The sequence below is a fragment of the Lissotriton vulgaris genome, chromosome 9 (genome assembly GCF_964263255.1).
Source record: "Lissotriton vulgaris chromosome 9, aLisVul1.2, whole genome shotgun sequence".
Taxonomy (NCBI): domain Eukaryota; kingdom Metazoa; phylum Chordata; class Amphibia; order Caudata; family Salamandridae; genus Lissotriton; species Lissotriton vulgaris.
In genome coordinates this window covers 1,189,229,781-1,189,250,838 of record NC_141697.1, presented here as the reverse complement: position 1 = coordinate 1,189,250,838, position 21,058 = coordinate 1,189,229,781, and the positions used below count along the sequence as shown (strand labels likewise).

General features: G+C 41.7%; 1 protein-coding gene across 1 annotated transcript in view; it reads left to right on the top strand.

Annotated features, from left to right (window-relative positions):
* The window catches only part of FGD5 (FYVE, RhoGEF and PH domain containing 5), a 473,217-nt gene that overhangs the window by 152,857 nt on the left and 299,302 nt on the right, over positions 1 to 21,058 (top strand). Inside the window, exon 3 of the mRNA XM_086939254.1 lies at positions 19,656 to 19,785. Within this exon, the coding sequence (XP_086795380.1) occupies positions 19,656 to 19,785 (130 nt within the window). The remainder of the gene's footprint in view (positions 1 to 19,655; positions 19,786 to 21,058) is intronic.

The following is a 21,058-nucleotide window of genomic DNA, read 5'->3' as shown; positions in this document are numbered from 1 at the left end:
CGATTGAAACTATTTCGAACAGCCCACTAAACATGTGGTACAGCATGAAGGTTAGACTCCTCAAAATTGCTGTTAAGTTCTTGAACAATAAGGCCTGTACATTTTGAACATACCTCTGCAGGCACCAACCCCTCATTGACAATTATTACACTTGCAATAATGAGAGCTCATCAAATTCTACTGGACTGTTCATAAAAATGTCAGCTACAATACTGAAAACACCTACAGCACAGACAATTGGCAGCATAGGCTGGTCTTCAAACTGAGCATGCAAAATTTAAATTTTCTCTAGAGCTGTGTATACGGTGGTGTAGTTTGTGACTGGAGAGAGTATTACTGGAAACCCAACTTTCTTTAGTGGATGGTGTTCTGAGAGATCAGAGCATGAATACCAGCCCATGGAGGAACTGGCTTTTCTTCATCTTTCAGTCCACAATGAATACAGGAGAAGACAGAAAAACAAAGTGCTCAGAACTGACCTGAACTGGTTCTGACCAAGCCAAGGCCTCTCTGCCTCTAGAGAACAAAGGAAAGACTGGTATAAAAAGGGCTACCCGGACTACAGAAAATTAGATCATCCTGGAATCAAGAAGGAACCTCTGCCAAGGAGAAAGCTGGAAGACTGAAGAGGAGGACTGTCATGCTGGCCACTCCTCCCCTGCCCTAGAGCAGACCCACTCACCCGGCTGCCCCAGCCAAACCCTTCTGCTTTCTCGCAGTGTGAGAAGCAGAAACATAACATTTTAGTTTTACCATTTTATGTTTCTGCTTCTCCAATCAGGAGCCGACAAGGATTGCATTTGGGTTTCCGGTATTAATGAAAAAAGTAAGAGATATAAAGAACAAATTAAGTCAGTAACTTATAAACCCTCGCAGTACCTTTATTTTCAGAAACATTAAATTCCCTTTTTTAATTATAGATATCTTGAAGGTTAAAATTGTGAAACGACGAACAGTATGGATTTGAAAGCCTGAACCTTCCTTCCGTTTTCTGCCTTCCCATTTTAATAAATAGAAGATGAAGAATAATAATAGGTAGCAGTAAGATGCTAGCAGTGAATGCTGTTTAATCAGGTGAGGTAAAGACTTAAAAATGATTAATAATTATCAAAAGAGTGAATCAAAAGTACACACAGAGAAGTGCAATAATATCCTCAATATGTTAATTTGCTTCCTCCATAGTTATCACATACCAATTCTGATTTTTACGGATAATAGGTGCCTTACTCCCTGCGACTACCCTATATCCATGTGATTTCCAATTATTTTAGGTAAGAGGATTTGATTAAGAAATTTGATTAAGAAAAGGATACTATGATAAGGTGCAAACATCATGTTTGAAAAATCTGTCTCTGATCTGACATTAAGCATAACCATCAAAAACTCTACCAAGTCATTAATACAATTTAAATCCTTATGATATTATGCACTTGTACTCACTCCCTAAGAAAAACAGATTGCAGGTCACTAGTTACGACCTACTTTACACTACCTACATAATTAAGCCAGATGATAAAAACGAGGTCCCGTTCTCACTACGCCACTGGAGTCAAGCTAACCTGGCTGAAAACGGCTGATACCCAGAAACCGGTCCTAGGATGCTTGATTCCGGTCCAGGGAAGATATGGCTTGGCAGTTCGGGCTGGACTGTTCCCATGAGGCACAGGGTCAAGACGGATTTGCACATGGCCATGCCTGAACTGGGGTGGCTTGGTGAGCAAAATAACGATGGATTAAACCCATATCTGTCACTGGGAGTAAATGTTTTCCCATTGTGCAACATTCCGTCCATCATCTTGTTTATTTTGCTGTACACAGAAAGGTTAGACAAGAGAACAGCCACTTTCTAAAAGTGCTGTTCTCAAACACAGGATTTAGAAACCACCCTTCCTAAAATATAGGTTATTACATTCTGAGTTCAGGGACACCAGACTTTAATTTTCCATCTTGCTCCTGTGGGAAGATATGCAGGTAAACATTATACTCAGTATTCCTCATTATAGCCTATGGGCATGATATTGCTCTCAATAGTGAAAAATGAAAATGGCTGTAATTCACTACCAGAGCATGTCACCTACACCAGTGCATGCTCTACCTTTTACATACACTGCACCCTGCCCAGGGGAGGTACCTTGGGTCTTCCATAGGGGTTTCAATGTGTACAGAAAGGGAAGGGTTAGGCCTGGCCAGTGTGGGCACTGGCCAGGTCAGCATGGCAGTTAGCACCTGCCCACAGGCACTGCGGTGGCATGCCTGAGACACTATTTTAGGGCTACTCATGTGGGTGGCACAATCAGTGCTTCAGGCCCACTAGTATTATTTGAATCACCAGCCCTGGCACACTCAGTGCACTTTACTAGGGACTTCTTGGTAATACAAATATGCCAATCATGAATAACCAATCATAATAACAATGTACTCAGGGAGCACTTGCACTTTGACACTGATCAGCAGTGGCAAGGTGCCCAAAGCATCTAAACCATCAAAAACGAAATCCAGCACAGCGTAAAAAATACAGGAGGTAGAGGCAAAAAGACAGGGGGCCCGATTCACAGAACTAACTTAAGACAAAATCCTAAACTTACTAGGATTTTGTCTTAAGTTTTGTCTTAAGACAGACTTAAGACAAAATCCTAACTCAAGTCTGTCTTAAGTCTGTCTTAAGACAAACTTAAGACAAAATCCTAACTTCTGTGAATACCAAAAGTAGTAAGTTTAGGATTTTGTCTTAAGTTAGTTCTGTGAATCGGGCCCAGGGAAACCACGCCAAAGATGCCAGGTCTAACAATAGGTCTCATGGTTCCTGAAATATTACATCATCACTGCATTACATCTACCATTTTAAAAAATGTTGCCCAGAAAAATTTGGCCCAAGCTAAATTATTTCTCTAATGATACAAAACACACCTCAGGAATGAAAATCTCTGGACAACAATTTTTTTACAGAGGAATATCAGGGAGCCAAGACTACTGTGAGCAGAATTTCTCTTTGATGATGCTTGTTAGCGCTATTGAGAATGGTTGTATATTGTATTGCCTACTGTGATTTTGTACATATTTGCAATTTTATAAATGAATGCTTGAAGGTTGACAGTTTATGCACACTTTAGTAGGTCTGTGCTATATACAGTGTCAAGCCGTTGACAAAGACTAGAGCCCTTATCAGATCACTGGGAAAGTTATGTCATATTCCTTAGTTTTGATGTGTTTATATTGAACAGTTATGACCAAACAAGTAAGCCTTACTTACGTATTGGGAAAAGCATGTTCAATGGCAATAGGCTTTTAAGGGTGCATTGATTTTACACTGTGCTACATAGAATATCGCAGATTAGTGTGGGAGGTAAGGTTGTTGGTGCTGGTGACCCACCTGAACAAACCATTGGTATAGTAAATTTGCACTATCATAATCCTTATTAGGCTCTATTAGTAGGGATTTTATATTGTTTTGATAACTGCATTTCATACATATTTGTAATTTTATTGCGTTACCGTTAATGGTTGTGTTGCGGGAAAGCATACTACCTGTGCAGTAGGTCTGAGTTGGTTATGGCAACAAGCCAATGATAAAAGTTATAGGCCTGAATGTTTATAATTAAAAGTTACAATGAAGGCAGTGGGCCTGACCTTTATTGTCAACAGCATATGTTAAAACCAGTAGGCATTTAAGGGTAGATTGTTATTACCCTGTATTAAAGCCTACAGATATGTATTTTGTTTCATGGAATTTTACAGATTACCATAGTAGGCAAGGGTTTTGGTGCTGGTTACCTCCTCTGAAAGATTGTGCGAATAGAAGATTTGCACTGTCACATTCCGTGTTTGGCCCTCCTAGGAGAAGCAATATTTTGATTTGACAAGTGTAATTTTATATACTATGTACTTGTATGATTGTGTGCCTGATGGTTGTCTACTGGGAAAACTTAAGCTCAGTAAAGGAGGATGTAGTTGGTTAAGGTGACAAGCCAATGATAGTTCAAAAGCAAGGAATGAGAGCTACCAAACACCCAAGAGAAGGGGTACCACAGGTAAATAAAGAACAAATTTCTCCTGGGAAAAGTTTAACTACCCTGAAATCAGTGATGTTAATAAGTCTTGATCATAAACTCTTCTTCTCTTATCTACATTCATCCACAAAACCCATAATGTCACTAGTCGCAACCAGACAATACCAACTGGGAACCCAACAGTCAATTATGTGAAACAATACTCTTGAACAACTGATGTGCAAAAATAGACAAATTAATTTTAATAAGATTACATGTAACTTGCAAAATAATTAAAAATCTCTTGTGAACAAATGTATAATGTACACAGACACTTAAAAACACAAATGTGCTGACAATAAAGATTAAAAATGAGAGAACAACAAACAACAGTGCATAATCATAAAAACATCCTCAGTTCATTACCCCACATAGAATTCAATGTAATATCACGTGAGTGTCCATAAATCATATCATCTATTCGGCACCCAATCAGATCCTTGGATGTAACATCATATAGTGCGTCGACGAGTTTCAGTGGCACTTGTATTATTATAGGCCACCTTCTTCAGGACAATGTGTATAAATCGTTCTCTCCCAATAAAAACCACAAATGTATCCTCTTAGAATCTCCGAGGTGGTTCAAAAGGTAGTTTCAAGATTTAAACTTTAGCCGGGCTCCTTAATGCTCCAATCGCTTGTTACTGCTGACACGGTAACTTCAAGGTTATGTGTCCTCCACTGGGGGAATGTTAAAATTAAGCGGGGCTCTTAAAGCTCCAAACGCTTCTTAATGCTGACACGTTAGATTGGGCGTTATTAGTCCTCTACTGGAGAGATGTAATTTAGCCAATAAGGAAGAGAAACCAACGTCTTCTCTGTAACCAGTAATTAAAATGGTAGTTTTTTTATCAGGATTCAATGGTTACATGGGCATAAGCAGTGCGACTCGCCTGTATGTGTCCCCAATACACATCCACTCTTTTGTTGGATAAGAGGGATAAATCTTACTATGCTGCAAAATCACAGCTCCCTCCCGACCGTCGAGTATAGATCGAACGATTTATATACATTGTCCTGAAGAAGGTGGCCTATAATAATACAAGTGCCACCGAAACGCGTCGACGCACTATATGATGTTACATCCAAGGATCTAGTTGGGTGCCGAATAGATGATATCATTTATGGGACCCTCATGTGATATTACATTGAATTCTATGTGGAGTAATGACCTGAGGATGTTTTTATGATTATGCACTGTTGTTTGTTGTTCTCTCATTTCTAATCTTTATTGTCAGCACATTTGTGTTTTTAAGTCCCTGTGTACATTATAAATTTGTTCACAAGAGATTTTTAATTATTTTGCAAGTTACATGTAATCTTATTAAAATTAATTTGTCTATTTTTGCACATCAGTTGTTCAAGAGTATTGTTTCACATAATTGACTGTTGGGGTCCCAGTTGGTATTGTCTGGTTGTGACTAGTGACGTTATGGGGGTTGTGGATGAATGTAGATAAGAGAAGAAGAGTGTATGGTCGAGACTTATTAACATCACTGATTTCAGTGTAGTTAAACTTTTCCCAGGAGAAATTTGTTATTTATTGACAAGCCAATGATAATAGCAAGAGACTGATTGTTTGACTAGCAAAAAAATATTTCCAATGTAATAAGTCTGATCTATTTTTTATGAAAAGTTATGTAAATACAGCAGAACAAATATATTAATTGTAAAAAGCATATCTTAAATTCAATAGGCATGTGAGGGTGGATTGTTTTTTCTCTGTATTAAAGCCTACAGGTATGCACCTTGTTACATTAGTTGCCACAGATTACTCTTGTAGGGAAGGATGTTAGTGTTAGTTAGCACCTCTGACAAACCCTGCAGGGAGAATAGTTGCACAGTAATAATTCTTGCTAGATGCTCTTCTTAACTGTCTGTCAGCACCTTTTAATAAAGTAATCATTAAATAATACATACTTCTGAGTATATAAATATACTAGCAGCCCGTCCCGACGTTGTCCGGGGGAGAAAAGTAATGTGTGAAAAAATATTATGAAGCTTTTAATATTTCTCGGTACTGCCCCCTGTTGAATGTGCCTATTTATTTTCCCTGTCTGCCCCCTGTGCAGGCCCTTGCAAATGTAACTGTTGGTTGGTTGCCCCCTGTTCAATGTGCTTTTTTTTTTCCATGACTGCCCCCTGTGCAGGCCCTTGCAACAGCTTTATACGGCCTCGTTGTGGAATGTAAAAGAGGCTTGTGGAATTGAGCGTTTGGATGCTCCCCTGGCCTCTGAGTTTTTTTGTGTGAAAGTAGTGCTGATTTATTTATTATCGCGTTTGTGGCCCTGCCTGCAATGTTTACAGGGAGTGTTCTGAGCACGTTTTTTTAGCTTCCCCCTAGCAAGAACGTTAGACGGTAGTAAAGCGCTGTGAATTAAAGTGCAATGAGACTTGTTCTTTTCCTGAATATTTCCCTGGCCGCCCCCTGTGAAGCACCTTCCAACAACAGTGCGCGAGTCCAGTAATGGCTTTTAATGAGCGTAGATGATGCCTCGTTGTAGAATGTGAAAGCATAGCTGCCAAGGTTTCAGATTGCCATGTGTGACATTTTCATAATTTCAGTGTAATTATAAGTGACATTTCAACGACTATGAGTGACACTTTCTTGCGGACAAAATTAAGCAATGAAGACGATCAACACATGTAAATATCAGAAATAACACCTCAAAGAGTGTTCCAATCAAAACACGTCAGTCTTTTGAATAAACTACTACGGCAACTATATCTCACAATGCAAGCTTTCCTCTGTGTGTGACCACGACGCTCTCGCTCTATCTATCCCTCTCCTCTGTCTCTTTTTATCCCTCTCCTCTCTCACACGCTCTCTATCCCTCTCCTGCCTTTATCCCTCCCCCTCGCTCTCTCCCTCTCTTTATTGCTTTCTTTATTCCTCTCCTCTCTCTTTATCCTGCTCCTCTCTTTTTATCCCTCTCCCCTCTCTCACACACTGTCTGTCTCTTTTTATCCCTCTCCTCTCTCACGCGCTCACTCTCTAGACCTCTCCTGTCTTTATTCCCCTCCCCCCTTGCATGTTCTCTCTCTCTATCCCTCTCCTCTCTATCCTTTCATCCCTCTCCTATCCTTTCATCCCTCTCCTGTCTGTCTCTTTTTATCCCTCTCCTCTCTCATGCGCTCACTCTCTAGCCCGCTCCTCTCTGTCATTATCCCTCTCCCCCTCTCTCACCAGGTTGCACTGTTTGCTTTGATCGGAAAACGTTAATTTTGAGTCATTTTACTCGATAGAGGCCGCCTTGCAAATACAGATGAAGCACCATTTTCACACAGTTGTGAAAAATGTCACCTTGCATTTAAATATCCGTCATGAAAAATGAAAACATTTTTGGCAAACAGCTACGCACCTGCACTCACTCAGCCTTAGCTTACGCAGTGTAAGTTGCTGTTCCAAAAATCCCAACAACGCTCTGTACTACCCGCTTCTCTTGGGCCTACCTTCCTTCCACAGAGGCACCTGCTCCGGTCTGTTTTTCACTGGTCACGACTTACTGCGCACTTTTAATTGTTGCGCAAGACTGACATTAGTGGTCCTGCTCTTTGATTCTCTGAGGGTGTTGTCTCGACACTTATACTCCATTTTTTTAAAGGCTCGAGTCTCTGTATACCAAGACAGAAAAGGGGCCCATTAGTACTGCAGAGACCTGTACAGCTGCAATGAGCAGCAGCCTCACTCTGCCTGTGCCTCCCGTCAGACACAGGCTCCAGCACGATCCCTCGACCGGCCCCGGGTCGGAAATAATTATTTACTGGCAGGGGAGATATTTTAGCCCCACTGCAACAGACTGAAGGTGCGATCTGTAGTGCTGCCAGCCAGCCAGCCGAGCACCATGATTCCGGTGCACCTGCCGCCCGCAAACCAGTGAGCTCTGCAGCCAGCCTCTACCGCTCAGTTGGGACGAACCCCGGGCCCCCTGCGGCCGGCCCGGCCGGCCTGGTGCCAACAGCCATGATTGTGCACATATTGAAAAAAACGATGTTTATGCTCATCAAGCAAAACGATGTTTATGCTCCAGAAGGCTACATGTATAAAACGGTGTGGGAAGGTTTTGTGCTGCGATTGGATGGCTGTTTGGTGGAAGGGGCGGGCAAGAGTGTTACACGATTGGATGTTACTGTTCCTTTTCTGGTCGAAGCCGCGCCCCTTTGTTTATCTTGGCTCGGAACCCTTAGGGAGGCAGTGATTACCGAATTTGCCGACCTCTTTTAGTGCACATTTGTGGAAAACTAAGTTTATGCTCCTGAAGGAAAACGATGTTTATGCTCTCAAGGCTATGTGCATAAAACTGTGTTTATCGCTCCTGAAGTGGACGTGCATGCAGAAGTAGCTGTGTTGTGTGTGTGCTTGTGTGTGGTTGCAGTGGTGAAGTTGCTGTGTTGTGTGTGGTTGCAGAATCTGTTGCTTTGTGTGTGCTTGAGTGCTTGAAATCGAGCGAATGGGACATGCCCCTCTGCCAATGTTACCGCCCACATCGAAAACAACGCCCACAAGGAACTACTTTCTCCGGAATGTTGTTTGCCCTTCATAATGTATATGTTGTACAAATGTATAGCCTATGTCCTTCTGCTACAACTGCCCTTTCCAACGCTGTATTGGGTGTTGTGATTGGTGCTGTGGTTCCCGAGTTTACCTGGCCAAAAGGTGCAAGTTCTCTCTTTATAATAGTAGTATAGATGTTATAGAGTAGGTCTGAGCTGATTATGGTGACAAGCCAATTATAACAGATATGCGCTTGATTGGTGAGTAGGGAAATTCTATGCCACACGCCATAGGGCTGCCTGTTTATTATGAAAAGATATTGCAAATAATAGACTTGGCTTATTTATTTAATGTGAAAAACATATGGAAAGACATATAGGCCTGTAACAGCAGATTTTTATCAAAATATGTTACAGTCTGCAGAAAGGTATTTGGTTACAAGTAATCTCACAGATTACCATTTTAGGCAAGTGTTCTGGTGCTGGTCACTCACTCTGTCAAACCCTACAATCCTCCATAAAAACATTGTTGTCCAGAATTTTTTATTTGTGTTTTTCGATCATTAGGGAAGTAAGTTAGCTTGGGTAGACATTGCTGATCCACGCCAAATTGTTCTGAACAACATTTTTAAAAATGGCGGATGTGTTGCAGTGATGATGTAATATTTCAGGAACCATGAGACCTATATGCTAAATTTTAGTGTCAAACAATGGGTTTTGGGGGTCAAGTAGTCTTATTAAGAAAATAACTCATCAGAGCAACCCTTCCACCTGTATAGAGGAAGAACATATATATAAATGAAACAAATAATGTTTTTTAGCCCATTTATGTACACACCAAGCAATGTTTATGATCTGAAAAAGAAAAAAAGTAATGTTTATAACTCCTGTTTCAGACACATTTTCATAGTTAATTTTATTTATTTGTTTATTTATTTGTTTCAACAATCACTCGTGGTACATTTGTAGAATGTTAAACATTTGAGAAGAGCATATCGACAGGGACATCTTTTTGTAGCAAAGGTTTTGCAAGTACATCTACGTGTAAATTCTGTGCGGATAGGCTTAAGAAATTTTGTAGGTTTTAGTACCTCATCAATATCTTCCCCGCCAAATTAACAAGGATCTTTCTCTACATATGCATGATCCAAAACATTAACACATCTTTTGATCAAGTAGAACGCCCTTTAATATATTCTCACACAGAATACGATGCTGGTGGAAGGTCACTTAACTCTCTTGAACATACTGGACAAGATGGCCGCCAGGTGAGGAGCTCCGGTCGATAGCTCCCTGGCCAGGGATTTCCTTTTTGGCCCTGGTCCCCTGACATCTACTCCCCTTGGACCTTTTTTTGCTCACCTCTGGTTCTTACGTACTGTGGCCATTCGGCTCTCCAGTTCCCGCGACCCAGTTCGAGATCTTCCGATGAACCTTGAGAAGAGTGCTCACTGCAGAGCCTCGATCAACATGGCCGATGCCTGGTGGAGCTGTTTAGGCAGCTATAGAGGAGATTGGCTCTGGCTCTCCACCTCAGCTGTCACCTACCCAGCCGGACATTGGACATGGTTTGTCCTCATCTCTCCGCTGTGTTTTTCTCTCCCCCCTCCCACCTTCCGACAAGTTGCCGAGGATCTGCTGGTGGCGGAGCCATTTCAGCAGCCGATGACCAGTGGGGTATACCTGGGTGCCTGTGGAGGGGATCAGCTAGGGATCTCCCCTCCTGGCTGTCCCCTACCCTCTAGGTTTTGATGCAGTTGACTGTCCTCCTGCACCGTCTCCCTAGCGACGACGGAGATGAATGAGTCTTGCATCTCCCGGCGGGGATTCAGCATCGGTGAGTACTGCAGGGCTGCTGACCAGTGCCTCGAGCTTGTTTTTGCTGCTTGAGTTTTGGGGAGGCACGCCCTCCTGGTCCCTGCTGCTGCCTCCACCTCTCCGGGTCTGTTGCCTGGTGCCAGAATCTGACTTCCCCCTGTCTTTGCAACATTCGGAATGGTGATGCTGCTGCCCCTGGAGCCCCATGTGTGTATACGTCGATGGCCCGCTTTGTGAATGGCAGCGTCCTGCCCTCCTCCCTCCATGGTCATGTGGCTTCCCCCCCTTCATCAGACCCTGCGTGAAGCCTTCAAGTTTCCTGCCTTGTGGTTTTTTTGTGTTCCGCCATTTTGGGTTGCTGCTGTTGGTTACCATGGCCTGGGTCCTACAATCTTGGCGGATTCGACCTATCCTCATTGTTGCTGGACTGCTCCTTGTTCGCCTGTCTGTTCTCTTCCTCAAGTCGTCCTCCACTTTAGTCTCCTACTCCCCTCCCATCTTATACTATCACTGATTCACAGGATCTTTATGATTGTTGGTCCCCAGTCGGTTTGTATGTCTTTTACTGTGACAGTTTTGTAAGTACTTTCCCTCTTGCTGGTCTGCCTGACCTGATTATGCATTCCTTACCCTTTTTTACCATTCCTTCCTACCTTCCATGCCCCATTTGAAGTGTGTCTTGGCTATACTATGCGCTAATAACCCATGTTATTGTGTATTCACAGTTTTTCTCCTATATTATACTAGGCTCCTGCAACTGATGTAATTTTGTAACTTGTAACTCACTGATCCTCATGTAAAGCGCTTTGATACCTCCGGGTCTAGCCAGCGCTATAAAAAACCCAGCAAATAAATAAATTAATAAAATAAAATAAACTGTACCAAAGATCGTCAAATGTGTGACAGTCAGAACTCATTTTCCGCACTTGCCCAAGGTATTTTTTTCAATTCTTTAAAATCACATTCTTCTTCTATCTCAGCAAATCCTTTTAGAAACCTCACAGGTTCAGCATTTAAAGCTTCAAGCTCTGTTCCAATTTTGCTCATAGTGTCACCACCCGTAAGAATATGTGCCTTAATAAGAACATTGGGCATCTCTGGGTCAAGTTTCTTGTAAGGAATATGAATCATGCCTATTCCATTAAGTATCCATAACTCCTACAATCATTGACTTATGAACATTGCAACAAATCTAAGTAGCACAATTCAATTCAATTCAATTCAATTCAGTTAATTTATATAGCGCGCTACATACCCAGAGGGTCTCAAGGCGCTTGGAGAAGGGTGGGGAATTACTTGTCGAATATCCAGGTTTTAAGTTGCTTTCTGAATGCTAGGTGGTTCTGAGTGAGGCAAAGGTGAATGGGAAGTGAGTTCCAGGTTTTTGCCGCCATGTAGGAGAAGGATCTTCCTCCCATGGTGGTTTTGTTGATGCGAGGAACAGCAGCAAGGGCTTGGTGGGAGGAGCGTAGCTGGCGGGATAATAACATCTGTGACATTTTACAGTACAATTACATGATTGAAACTATTTCGAACAGCCCCCTAAACGTGGTACAGCATGAAGGTTAGACTCCTCAAAATTGCTGTTAAGTTCTTGAACAATAAGGCCTGTACATTTTGAACATACCTCTGCAGGCACCAACCCCTCATTGACAAGTATTACACTTGCAATAATTAGAGATCAACAAATTCTACTGGATTGTTCATAAAAATGTCAGCTACAATACTGAAAACACCTTCATCACAGAAAATTGGCAGCATAGGCTGGTCTTCAAGCTGCGCATGCAAAATGTACATTTTTTTAGAGCTGTGTATACGGTGGTGTAGTTTGTGACTGGAGAGGGTATTAATGGAAACCCAACCTTCTTTAGTGGATGGTGTTCTGGGAGATCAGAGCATGAATACCAGCCCATGGAGGAACTGGCTTTTCTTCATCTTTCAGTTCACAATGAATAAGCAATATGAAAAATTCAGTTAAATCAACTTTGTGGACCGCAGCATTAAGTAGAAGAAGATCCATGTGTTCAGCCACTTTGAAATGTTCTGGTAGACTGGACTGGTTGATGGCTTGTAGTGATTTTGCACATGTTGGCAAGGCAGTTGGGTTATAGGTTTGCAGCTTTGTTTGTTTATGCCTACAGCTGACACATCTTGTTTTCCATTAAACGTAATGGGGTAACCCAGTAACCCTCAGAACCTGGGTGGTTTAACTAAAGAAGAACAATGGTTCTGTCGGGAATCACATATACATTGAAGATATATTAAATATACAATTGTGGAGAAAACGAATTCTAAGGAAAAAAACAAATAAATTCTAAGGAAAACATTTTTTTTAAAAGACAAACGCCCGAACACAAAAAAAAGTATAGGCAAATCTTTTGTATTTAAGCCTTCATCTCGGTTTGATTCTCAATGTATTAAAGAAGCTGTCCAAAACAAACAATACATCAACAAAATGTACAATGGGAAAGTGAATCGTGACTCGTGACGGGTGCTCATCGAAGAAATTTAGGCAGTGAACATAATCATAAGCATTCATATATATATATACGATATTTAAATCATGTGTGCCCACTGTTAATTACACTTGTTTCAAATGGATAAATAATTTCTTTAGTTCGTTGAAACTCTGTGTGGACCGATACATAAACAGAACGTTGACGTTTCAACCCTAGAAATGATGCGCTGATTTGTCTGCATCTAAAAGCGGGTCTTCCTCAGGACTCAGCGACAGGAAACTTCCCGCACCGGGGCGATGAGTTCCGCAAGCGAACAATGCATCGATTCTTGCAGCGGCAACAGGCGATGCGACGATCTCGATCTCGCGGCGGCAGGAATTTCCTTGCACTGTCGGGGATGCGCTCCGCAAGCGAGCAATGCGTGACAATTGTAGATTGTCTTTGTTTCTCCTTGTCCAGCTTCCCAAACAGCAAGCAGCAACTTCCAGATGCCCTCTCAGAACTCTCTCAGCAGAGTTCAGGGGGAAGCTGGGGGTGAGGTCCTTTTGTTCCTGGGTCTTCTTAACAGGAGGCCAGCTCTTCCTCGGGCCCTTGGAGATCTCTTCAAGCAAGGGGACAAAGCAACAACAAAGTCCTTCTCCTCTCCTTGGCAGCAAAGCAACTGCAGGTCAGCCCACAAACCCACAGCAGGACAGTCCTTCCTCTTCAGTCTTCCAGCTTTCTCCTTGGTAGAGGTTCCTTCTTGATTCCAGGATGATCGAATTTTCTGTAGTCTGGGTAGCCCTTTTTATACCAGTCTTTCCTTTGTTCTCTAGAGGCAGAGAGGCCTTGGCTGGGTCAGAATCAGTTCAGGTCAGTTCCTGAGCACTTCGTTTTTCTGCCTTCTTATCTCCTTTCAGAGAGAGGGGCAGGGTCGTCTGCTGCCCAGCAGGAGGTGGAGCCAGCATTGTGGAAGGCAGGCCCAGCCCTATTCAGGCCCAGCTGCTATCCCCTCCCACCACTCAAGATACAGATGCAGTCATTCAGCCTAGGGCTGACTCATCCAGCCTCCTGGGGGCTCCCCAGCCTCTGTCACTTACAAACCAGACAGTCAATTCACAAATGGGCCAAGGCACACAGAAAGGTCAGACAAGAGAACAGCCGCTTTCTAACAGTGCTGTTCTCAAACAAAGGATTTAAAAAACATCCTTCCTAAAAGATAGGTTATTAAATTCTGAGTTCAGGGATACCAGACTTTAATTTTCTATCTTGGTCCTATGGGAAGATATGCAGGTAAACATTATACTCAGTATTCCCCATTATAGCCTATGGGCAAGATAGCCCTCTCAATAGTGAAAAATGAAAATGGCTGTAATTCACTATCAGAGCATGTCATCTACACCAGTACATGCTCTACCTTTTACATACACTGCACCCTGCCCAGGGGGGTACCTTGGGCCTTCCATAGGGGTGTTCAATGTGTACAGAAAGGGTAGGGTTAGGAATGGCCAGTGTGGGCACTGGCCAGGTCAGCATGGCAGTTAGCAACTGCCCACAGGCACTAGTAGTATATAAATCACCAGCCCTGGCACACTCAGTGCGCTTTACTAGGGACTTCTTGGTAATACAAATATGCCAATCATGGATAACCAATCATAATAACAATTTACTCAGGGAGCACTTGCACTTTGACACTGATCAGCAGTGGCAAGGTGCCCAAAGCATCTAAACCAGCAAAAACAAAATCCAGCACAGCGTAAAAAATACAGGAGGTAGAGGCAAAAAGACAGAGGAAACCACACCAAAGATGCCCGGTCTAACAATAGGTCTCATGGTTCCTGAAATATTACATCATCACTGCAACACATCTACCATTTAAAAAAATGTTGCCCAGAAAAATTTGGCCCAAGCTAAATTCTTTCTTTAATGATACAAAACATACATCAGGAATGAAAATCTCTGGACAACAATTTTTTTACAGAGGTATATCAGGGAGCCAAGACTACTGTGAGCAGAATTTCTCTGTGGTGATTCTGGTTAGCGCTATTGAGAATGGTTGTATATTGTATTGCCTACTGTGATTTTGTACATATTTGCAATTTTATAAATGAATGCTTGAAGGTTGACAGTTTATGCACACTTTAGTAGGTCTGTGTTATATACAGTGTCAAGCCTTTGATAAAGACTAGAGCCCTTATCAGATCACTGGGAAAGTTATGTCATATTCCTTAGTTTTGATGTGTTTATATTGAACAGTTATGACCAAACAAGTAAGCCTTACTTACGTATTGGGAAAAGCATGTTCAATGGCAATAGGCTTTTAAGGGAGCATTAATTTTGCACTGTGCTACATAGAATATCGCAGATTAGTGTGGGAGTTAAGGTTGTTGGTGATGGTGACCCATCGGAACAAACCATTGGGATAGTCAATTTGCACTATCATAATCCTTATTAGGCTCTATTAGTAGGGATTGCATATTGTTTTGATAACTGCATTTCGTACATATTTGTAATTTTAGTGCGTTACCATTAATGGTTGTGTTGCGGAAAGCATACTACCTGTGCAGTAGGTCTGAGTTGGTTATGGCAACAAGCCAATGATAAAAGTTATAGGCCTGAATGTTTATAATTAAAAGTTACAATGAAGGCAGTGGGCCTGACCTTTATTGTCAACAGCATATGTTAAAGCCAGTAGGCATTTAAGGGTAGATTGTTATTATCCTGTATTAAAGCCTACAGATAGGTATTTTGTTTCATGGAATTTTACAGATTACCATAGTAGGCAAGGGTTTTGGTGCTGGTTACCTCCTCTGAAAGATTGTGCGAATAGAAGATTTGCACCGTCAGATTCCATGTTTGGCACTCCTAGGAGAGGCAGTATTTTGATTTGACAAGTGTAATTTTATATACTATGTACTTGTATGAGTGTGTGCCTGATGGTTGTCTTCTGGGAAAGCTTAAGCTCAGTAAAGGAGGATGTAGTTGGTTAAGGTGACAAGCCAATGATAACAGCAAGAGACTGATTGTTTGACTAGAAAAAATATATTTCCAATGCCATAAGTCTGATCTTTTTTTTATGAAAAGTTATGTAAATACAGCAGAACAAATATATTAATTGTAAAAAGCATATCTTAAAGTCAGTTGGCATGTGAGGGTGGATTGGTGTTTCTCTGCATTAAAGCCTACAGATATGCACATTTTTACTTTAGTTGTCACAGATTACTTTTGTAGGGAAGAATGTTAGTGTTAGTTAGCACCTCTGACAAACCCTACAGGGAGAATATTTGCACAGTAATAATTCTTGCTAGATTCTCTTCTTAACTGTCTGTCAGCACCTTTTAATAAAGTAATCATTAAATAATACATACTTCTGAGTATATAAATATATATCCAAATAGATGCATAGAGGCGCTTTGGGTCAGCGCTGTAATGCCACTGGTCTGTCTGAGTGTCATTTGCACTCTGCCTCCATCCACATCAGTGTACTACATGGGCTGGTGGTTCAGTCCTCATCAGTAATTGGCTCTCTTGCCCTGTATATGAAAATGAGTGTGCTTCCATGTGTGGGCTGGTTGGGCGCTCTTTAGTTTTCTCCCTTTATAATTCCCTTTCATTTCTATGCATCTTATTGTTTTAATTGATAGTTTTTTAAGTGGATACGACAGCTGTCCAGGCAGTGCTAGAGACTCAATTGCTCATTGATTATTTAATCTGCAGGACAGTGTACTTCCTCTAAACCAGAAGACCACCATGGAATTCTATTGTCCATGGTTTACTGTTGTTTTAAGATTGGTCAACACGTTGGTTCTCAATGTAGCAGGCATGCTTGAACATTTAAACAACAATAGGCTATTTACAATACCACTACAGGATGGGCACCCGCTGCTATGTTTAGTTTCCTTTCTGCTAACATATGCCCGCTTTGTGTAGATGGCAGCATTTTTTCTTTTTTCTACTTGTATTCTTTTACCTTATCTTCTAAATGTTGTTGAGCTTGTGTGTGTTTAATTGTGGTTGTGGCACAGGGTGATTACAAGAATGAGTCAGTGATTGGATGAATGGATGCATAAGCGCAACACTGAGTGACAGAGTGTGTGTATGATGACTTATTGCGTGTCTAACTCCATATCAATCACACAGAAAGCACATTTTCACTCATAAGCCATACCTATTAGCATTGTCAATGCCTGTTTTGGTGGCAGAGGAGAGGATCAACAGGAAAGTATTGAAGGTATTATTTTTATTAGCTGAAGTTGAATTAAATATTCAAAATTTCACTGATGACATTAGAAAACATTTCACAGAAAGGTTAATGAATGCATGAAGCACTCTCTCCCTGAAGAGGCTCTAGAAATAACAACCAGTAATGAATTCTGGACAAGAGCCAGAGTAAGGAAAAAGTATAACTAACACTAGGCACCATATTTAATCTACCTGGTAAAACCATAAAGTTAATTAAGAGAAAGACAGGGACTGTCTGAAGGTTGCCGCCACATCAAAAATATAGGCTTTTCTTGTATGGGTGGGTGGAATTGCTAGAAGATTCTGCACCAGTTTCACTGAGATGCTCTTCAATAGTAGTAGAGATGTGAGTTTAGGGCAAACAGCACTCTGTCAATAAGGACCATCTCCTACCACTTCCAAAAATGTATCTAGTGATAAGGTCCTTACGATTTCTATTGCACAAGAACTGACTGCTGAGTTCTCAACAGCATAGATGGTTCCAGAGGAATGGCAAAGCAGCACCAACTCAGTTCTGGGCCTAGCTGAACCACTCTAGATCACTTGGAGTCAACGAGCATCTCCCTTACTACACTGCCCATCCCCTGCAAGTAGAATCCCCCTAATCAGCTCTTCCATCAGTTAAAGATAGGTGACTGGATATTTATAAAAATGATATCTGAATTTCTATTCGCACAAAAATTATAGCACCCGCTAATTTGCACAAAAGACAAGAAAAAAAAACAATGGATTCTGAGAAGCTATACTGACTTCCACAGTGCAACCTGTGTCGCATGTTGCACTCTTAGCTTTTCGCTGATGCCATGTACACAGCTCTGCTAAATGTGTTGGTCTTGGACTCCTTTGAGTTGCGATAACATATCTGTTCACCAGCGCCAACTGCATGTGACTTAATGGAGTTGAGAAGCCATTGCTTGGTGCAGAGGAACGTCAGAAGCCATCCCAAACCCATCATGATCTTCTCCCTTTAACGACTCCTCTCTGCTGTATACCCTGCATTTTTGTTATGTCCTTCTAGCTAAAGCTTTCTGCAAATTCTAACCACACTGGAACCGTGTCTGGTTCTCAGGGAAAGTAAAGCTCCTCCGCCATGAGTGTCAGAGGGGACTTCGAAAAAACCTCAGAGCCTGAAGTTGCATATTTATGTAGGGTAGGAAATCCTCTTTACTATTCCTGGAAAGTATGCAATTTGTCCAATCCCTGCTTCAAAATGGTTTGGGTACTAGGGCCAGAGGCCACCTTCTCTTGCTTCTGGAGTGGTTGTAGACAGCCCAAGCCTTAGTGGGAGATGGTTGTTTCCTTGGATTAAGGATGCCCATCTCCTACTTCAAAAGGATCTGCAGATGGCCCAAGCCCTTCTGGGGCATGGTTTGGCTCTTTGGTTCAAAGACCCCCTTTTCCAGTCTCACATGATTCTGCAAACAAGATATGGCAGCAGACTGTTTGGCCCTTGTGTTAGCAATGCCTATTCTCTACTTCAGCATTCTCTGCAAACAATCCAAGTCAATGCTGGGAGGTGGTTTGGTCCTCAGGTGGGAAATACCATCTTCTGTTTCAAAAGTGTCTGCTGGAACTGGTCCGGACACAAGACACCCTGCATACACGGTGGAGGCATTGATACATCAACGATGGTTCTCACACATGGAAGAAATAATGGGGAAATAATGCGATTTTTCTATGCTCATACTTACTGTTCGAATCTCGCTGCCCCACAATTGGAACATTGACCATTTCACAATTAAGCCCTGGTGAAGTTCAATGTTAATTGAACGAAACGGGTTGGCTGTAGCCTGTTTTTGAAACAATTGAAATAAAGGAGAATACAAAACGTAAAGGAACATTTGGCTCTTGATCATTTTTTGGGGGAAAGAAAATAATTGAGTGGTGCACCTTTCCCAAATAATTAATTCTGCAGATGATCCATGCCTGCTTGGAGGGGTTCTAAATTAGGGACCCGCATCTCCTACTAAAGGTGCCTGAGGTGAGTCCAAGCCCCGCTGGGACACTCTTTGACTCCTAAAGTTGAAGTTCCACATCTGCTGTTTTAGGAGCTCAGCAGATGAAGATAGACTCACTAATGCAGAAAGGTTTATGGATTCCTACTTTGGAGACCTCCTGGTCTTTTATTATAAAACGGTAAGCGTATTACTGAAAGTATGAAGCAAAGTTTAAAATAACGACTTGATCCAACAAAGGGACATGAGAGACAGTGCGAGAGAGAGAAAGATTCAAAGAGATAGAGGAGAATTAAATGGATGAGGTGACAGACAATTAGAGCAAAGCAGAAATTGACAAAGAGAGAGAGATAGATTGGGAAAGAGAGAGAGTTAGAGAAAGTTTAACAGATTCAGACTAGGAGTATGAGATAATTAAATTTAGACAATAAGAGGGGCACAGTGGAAGCTACGGGGAGACAGAGATGGAAGACCACGTCTCAATGACTAAATCACAATCTTGTAGTTTGATCACTTTGGTTTTGCTTCTTCATCTTTCATACACTGGGCCAATCCCCATATTTTTGAAAACAGATTTGCTTCGCCCATAACAGAGAAAAAGCAATGCATGGCATCAAGAGTCCTTGTATCAGTGCATTGATGGTATGTGCTTTGTTTTGCAGCGCCTACACAGAGCCATACAAAACAGGCCCAGTCTCAGAGATACCCGCAGAAGACGCAACCTCCGAAGAAGAAGCCAAGACTTCTGGGGATGAGGAAAGCACCCCAGCAGAGGCCAGCCTGGGTCCCAAGGTAATCAGCTTGACTGGATAAAATTGATTGACAAGTTGGGCAATAAGAACGCTTGTTCTCCACGCAGCGTGGCAATTAATTATGTATTGTGCATCATACACATGTTGAATTTTGCTGCATCCTCTGCATTGCTTTAAACAACTGGCAACCATTCAATCAAGGTATTTAAGATAGGTATCCCTTCATTAACTTGTTTATAGATGAACATCTTCAAAAAGTGAATTGCAGTAGGCAAACTCAATGTACAGTTCATTGCAATTGGGAAGCTTTCAAACGGTATGTTGTGGAGGTAGACCTTCATGTAGTACGCTACAGTGGGTAAATTTTCATACAGTACCTTACCATGGGAACAACCTCATACTCTGTATTACATCAGGTACATCTTTAAGCCGTGCATTGCAGTGAGCATACCTTCAAACACTATGTTATGGAGGTAGAACTTCATGCAATACAGTGGGTAAATCTTTAAACAGTACCTTATCAGGGGAACATCATCATATTCTGTATCACATCAGGTACATATTCAAGTCGTGCATTGCAGCAAGCAGACCTTCAAACATTATGTTATGGAGGTAAACCTTCTTGTAGTGCGCTACAGTGGGTAAATCTTGGGAAACAACTTTTACAACGCGGTCATTACACACGATACCTTTACAATACGGTTGTTACAACAACAGCGTTGTTACAACGCAGTACCGTTACAACGCATGTCGTTACAACAACTTGCTCTAGATGACGTTCTATATTAGGGAATAGTATAATTTGCTATTCCAACACCTTCCCTACTGTTGCACACACTTGAGTTAGAATAGTAAATTATACTATTCGTAAGTCCAGCGCGTCATTTAGAGCAAGTCGTTGTAATGACTTGCGTTGTAATGGTACTGCGTTGTAATAATGTGGTTGTTGTAATGACGGTGCTGTAAAAGCACCCGATGTAATGACTCGCGTTGTAAAGAGACATATTCGTAAATCTTCATACAGTACTTTACTATGGGAATATCTTCATATCCGGTATTACATCAGGTACATTTTCAAGCAGTGCATTGCAGGGAGCAGACCTTCAAATACAATGTTATGGAGGCAGAACTTCATGCAATACAGTGGGTAAATCTTCATACAGTACCTTATCAGGGGAACATCATCATATTCTGTATCACATCAGGTACATCTTCAAGCCGTGCATTGCAGCAAGCAGACCTTCAAACATTATGTAATGGAGGTAAACCTTCATGTAGTGCACTACAGTGGGTAAATCTTGGGAAACCACTTT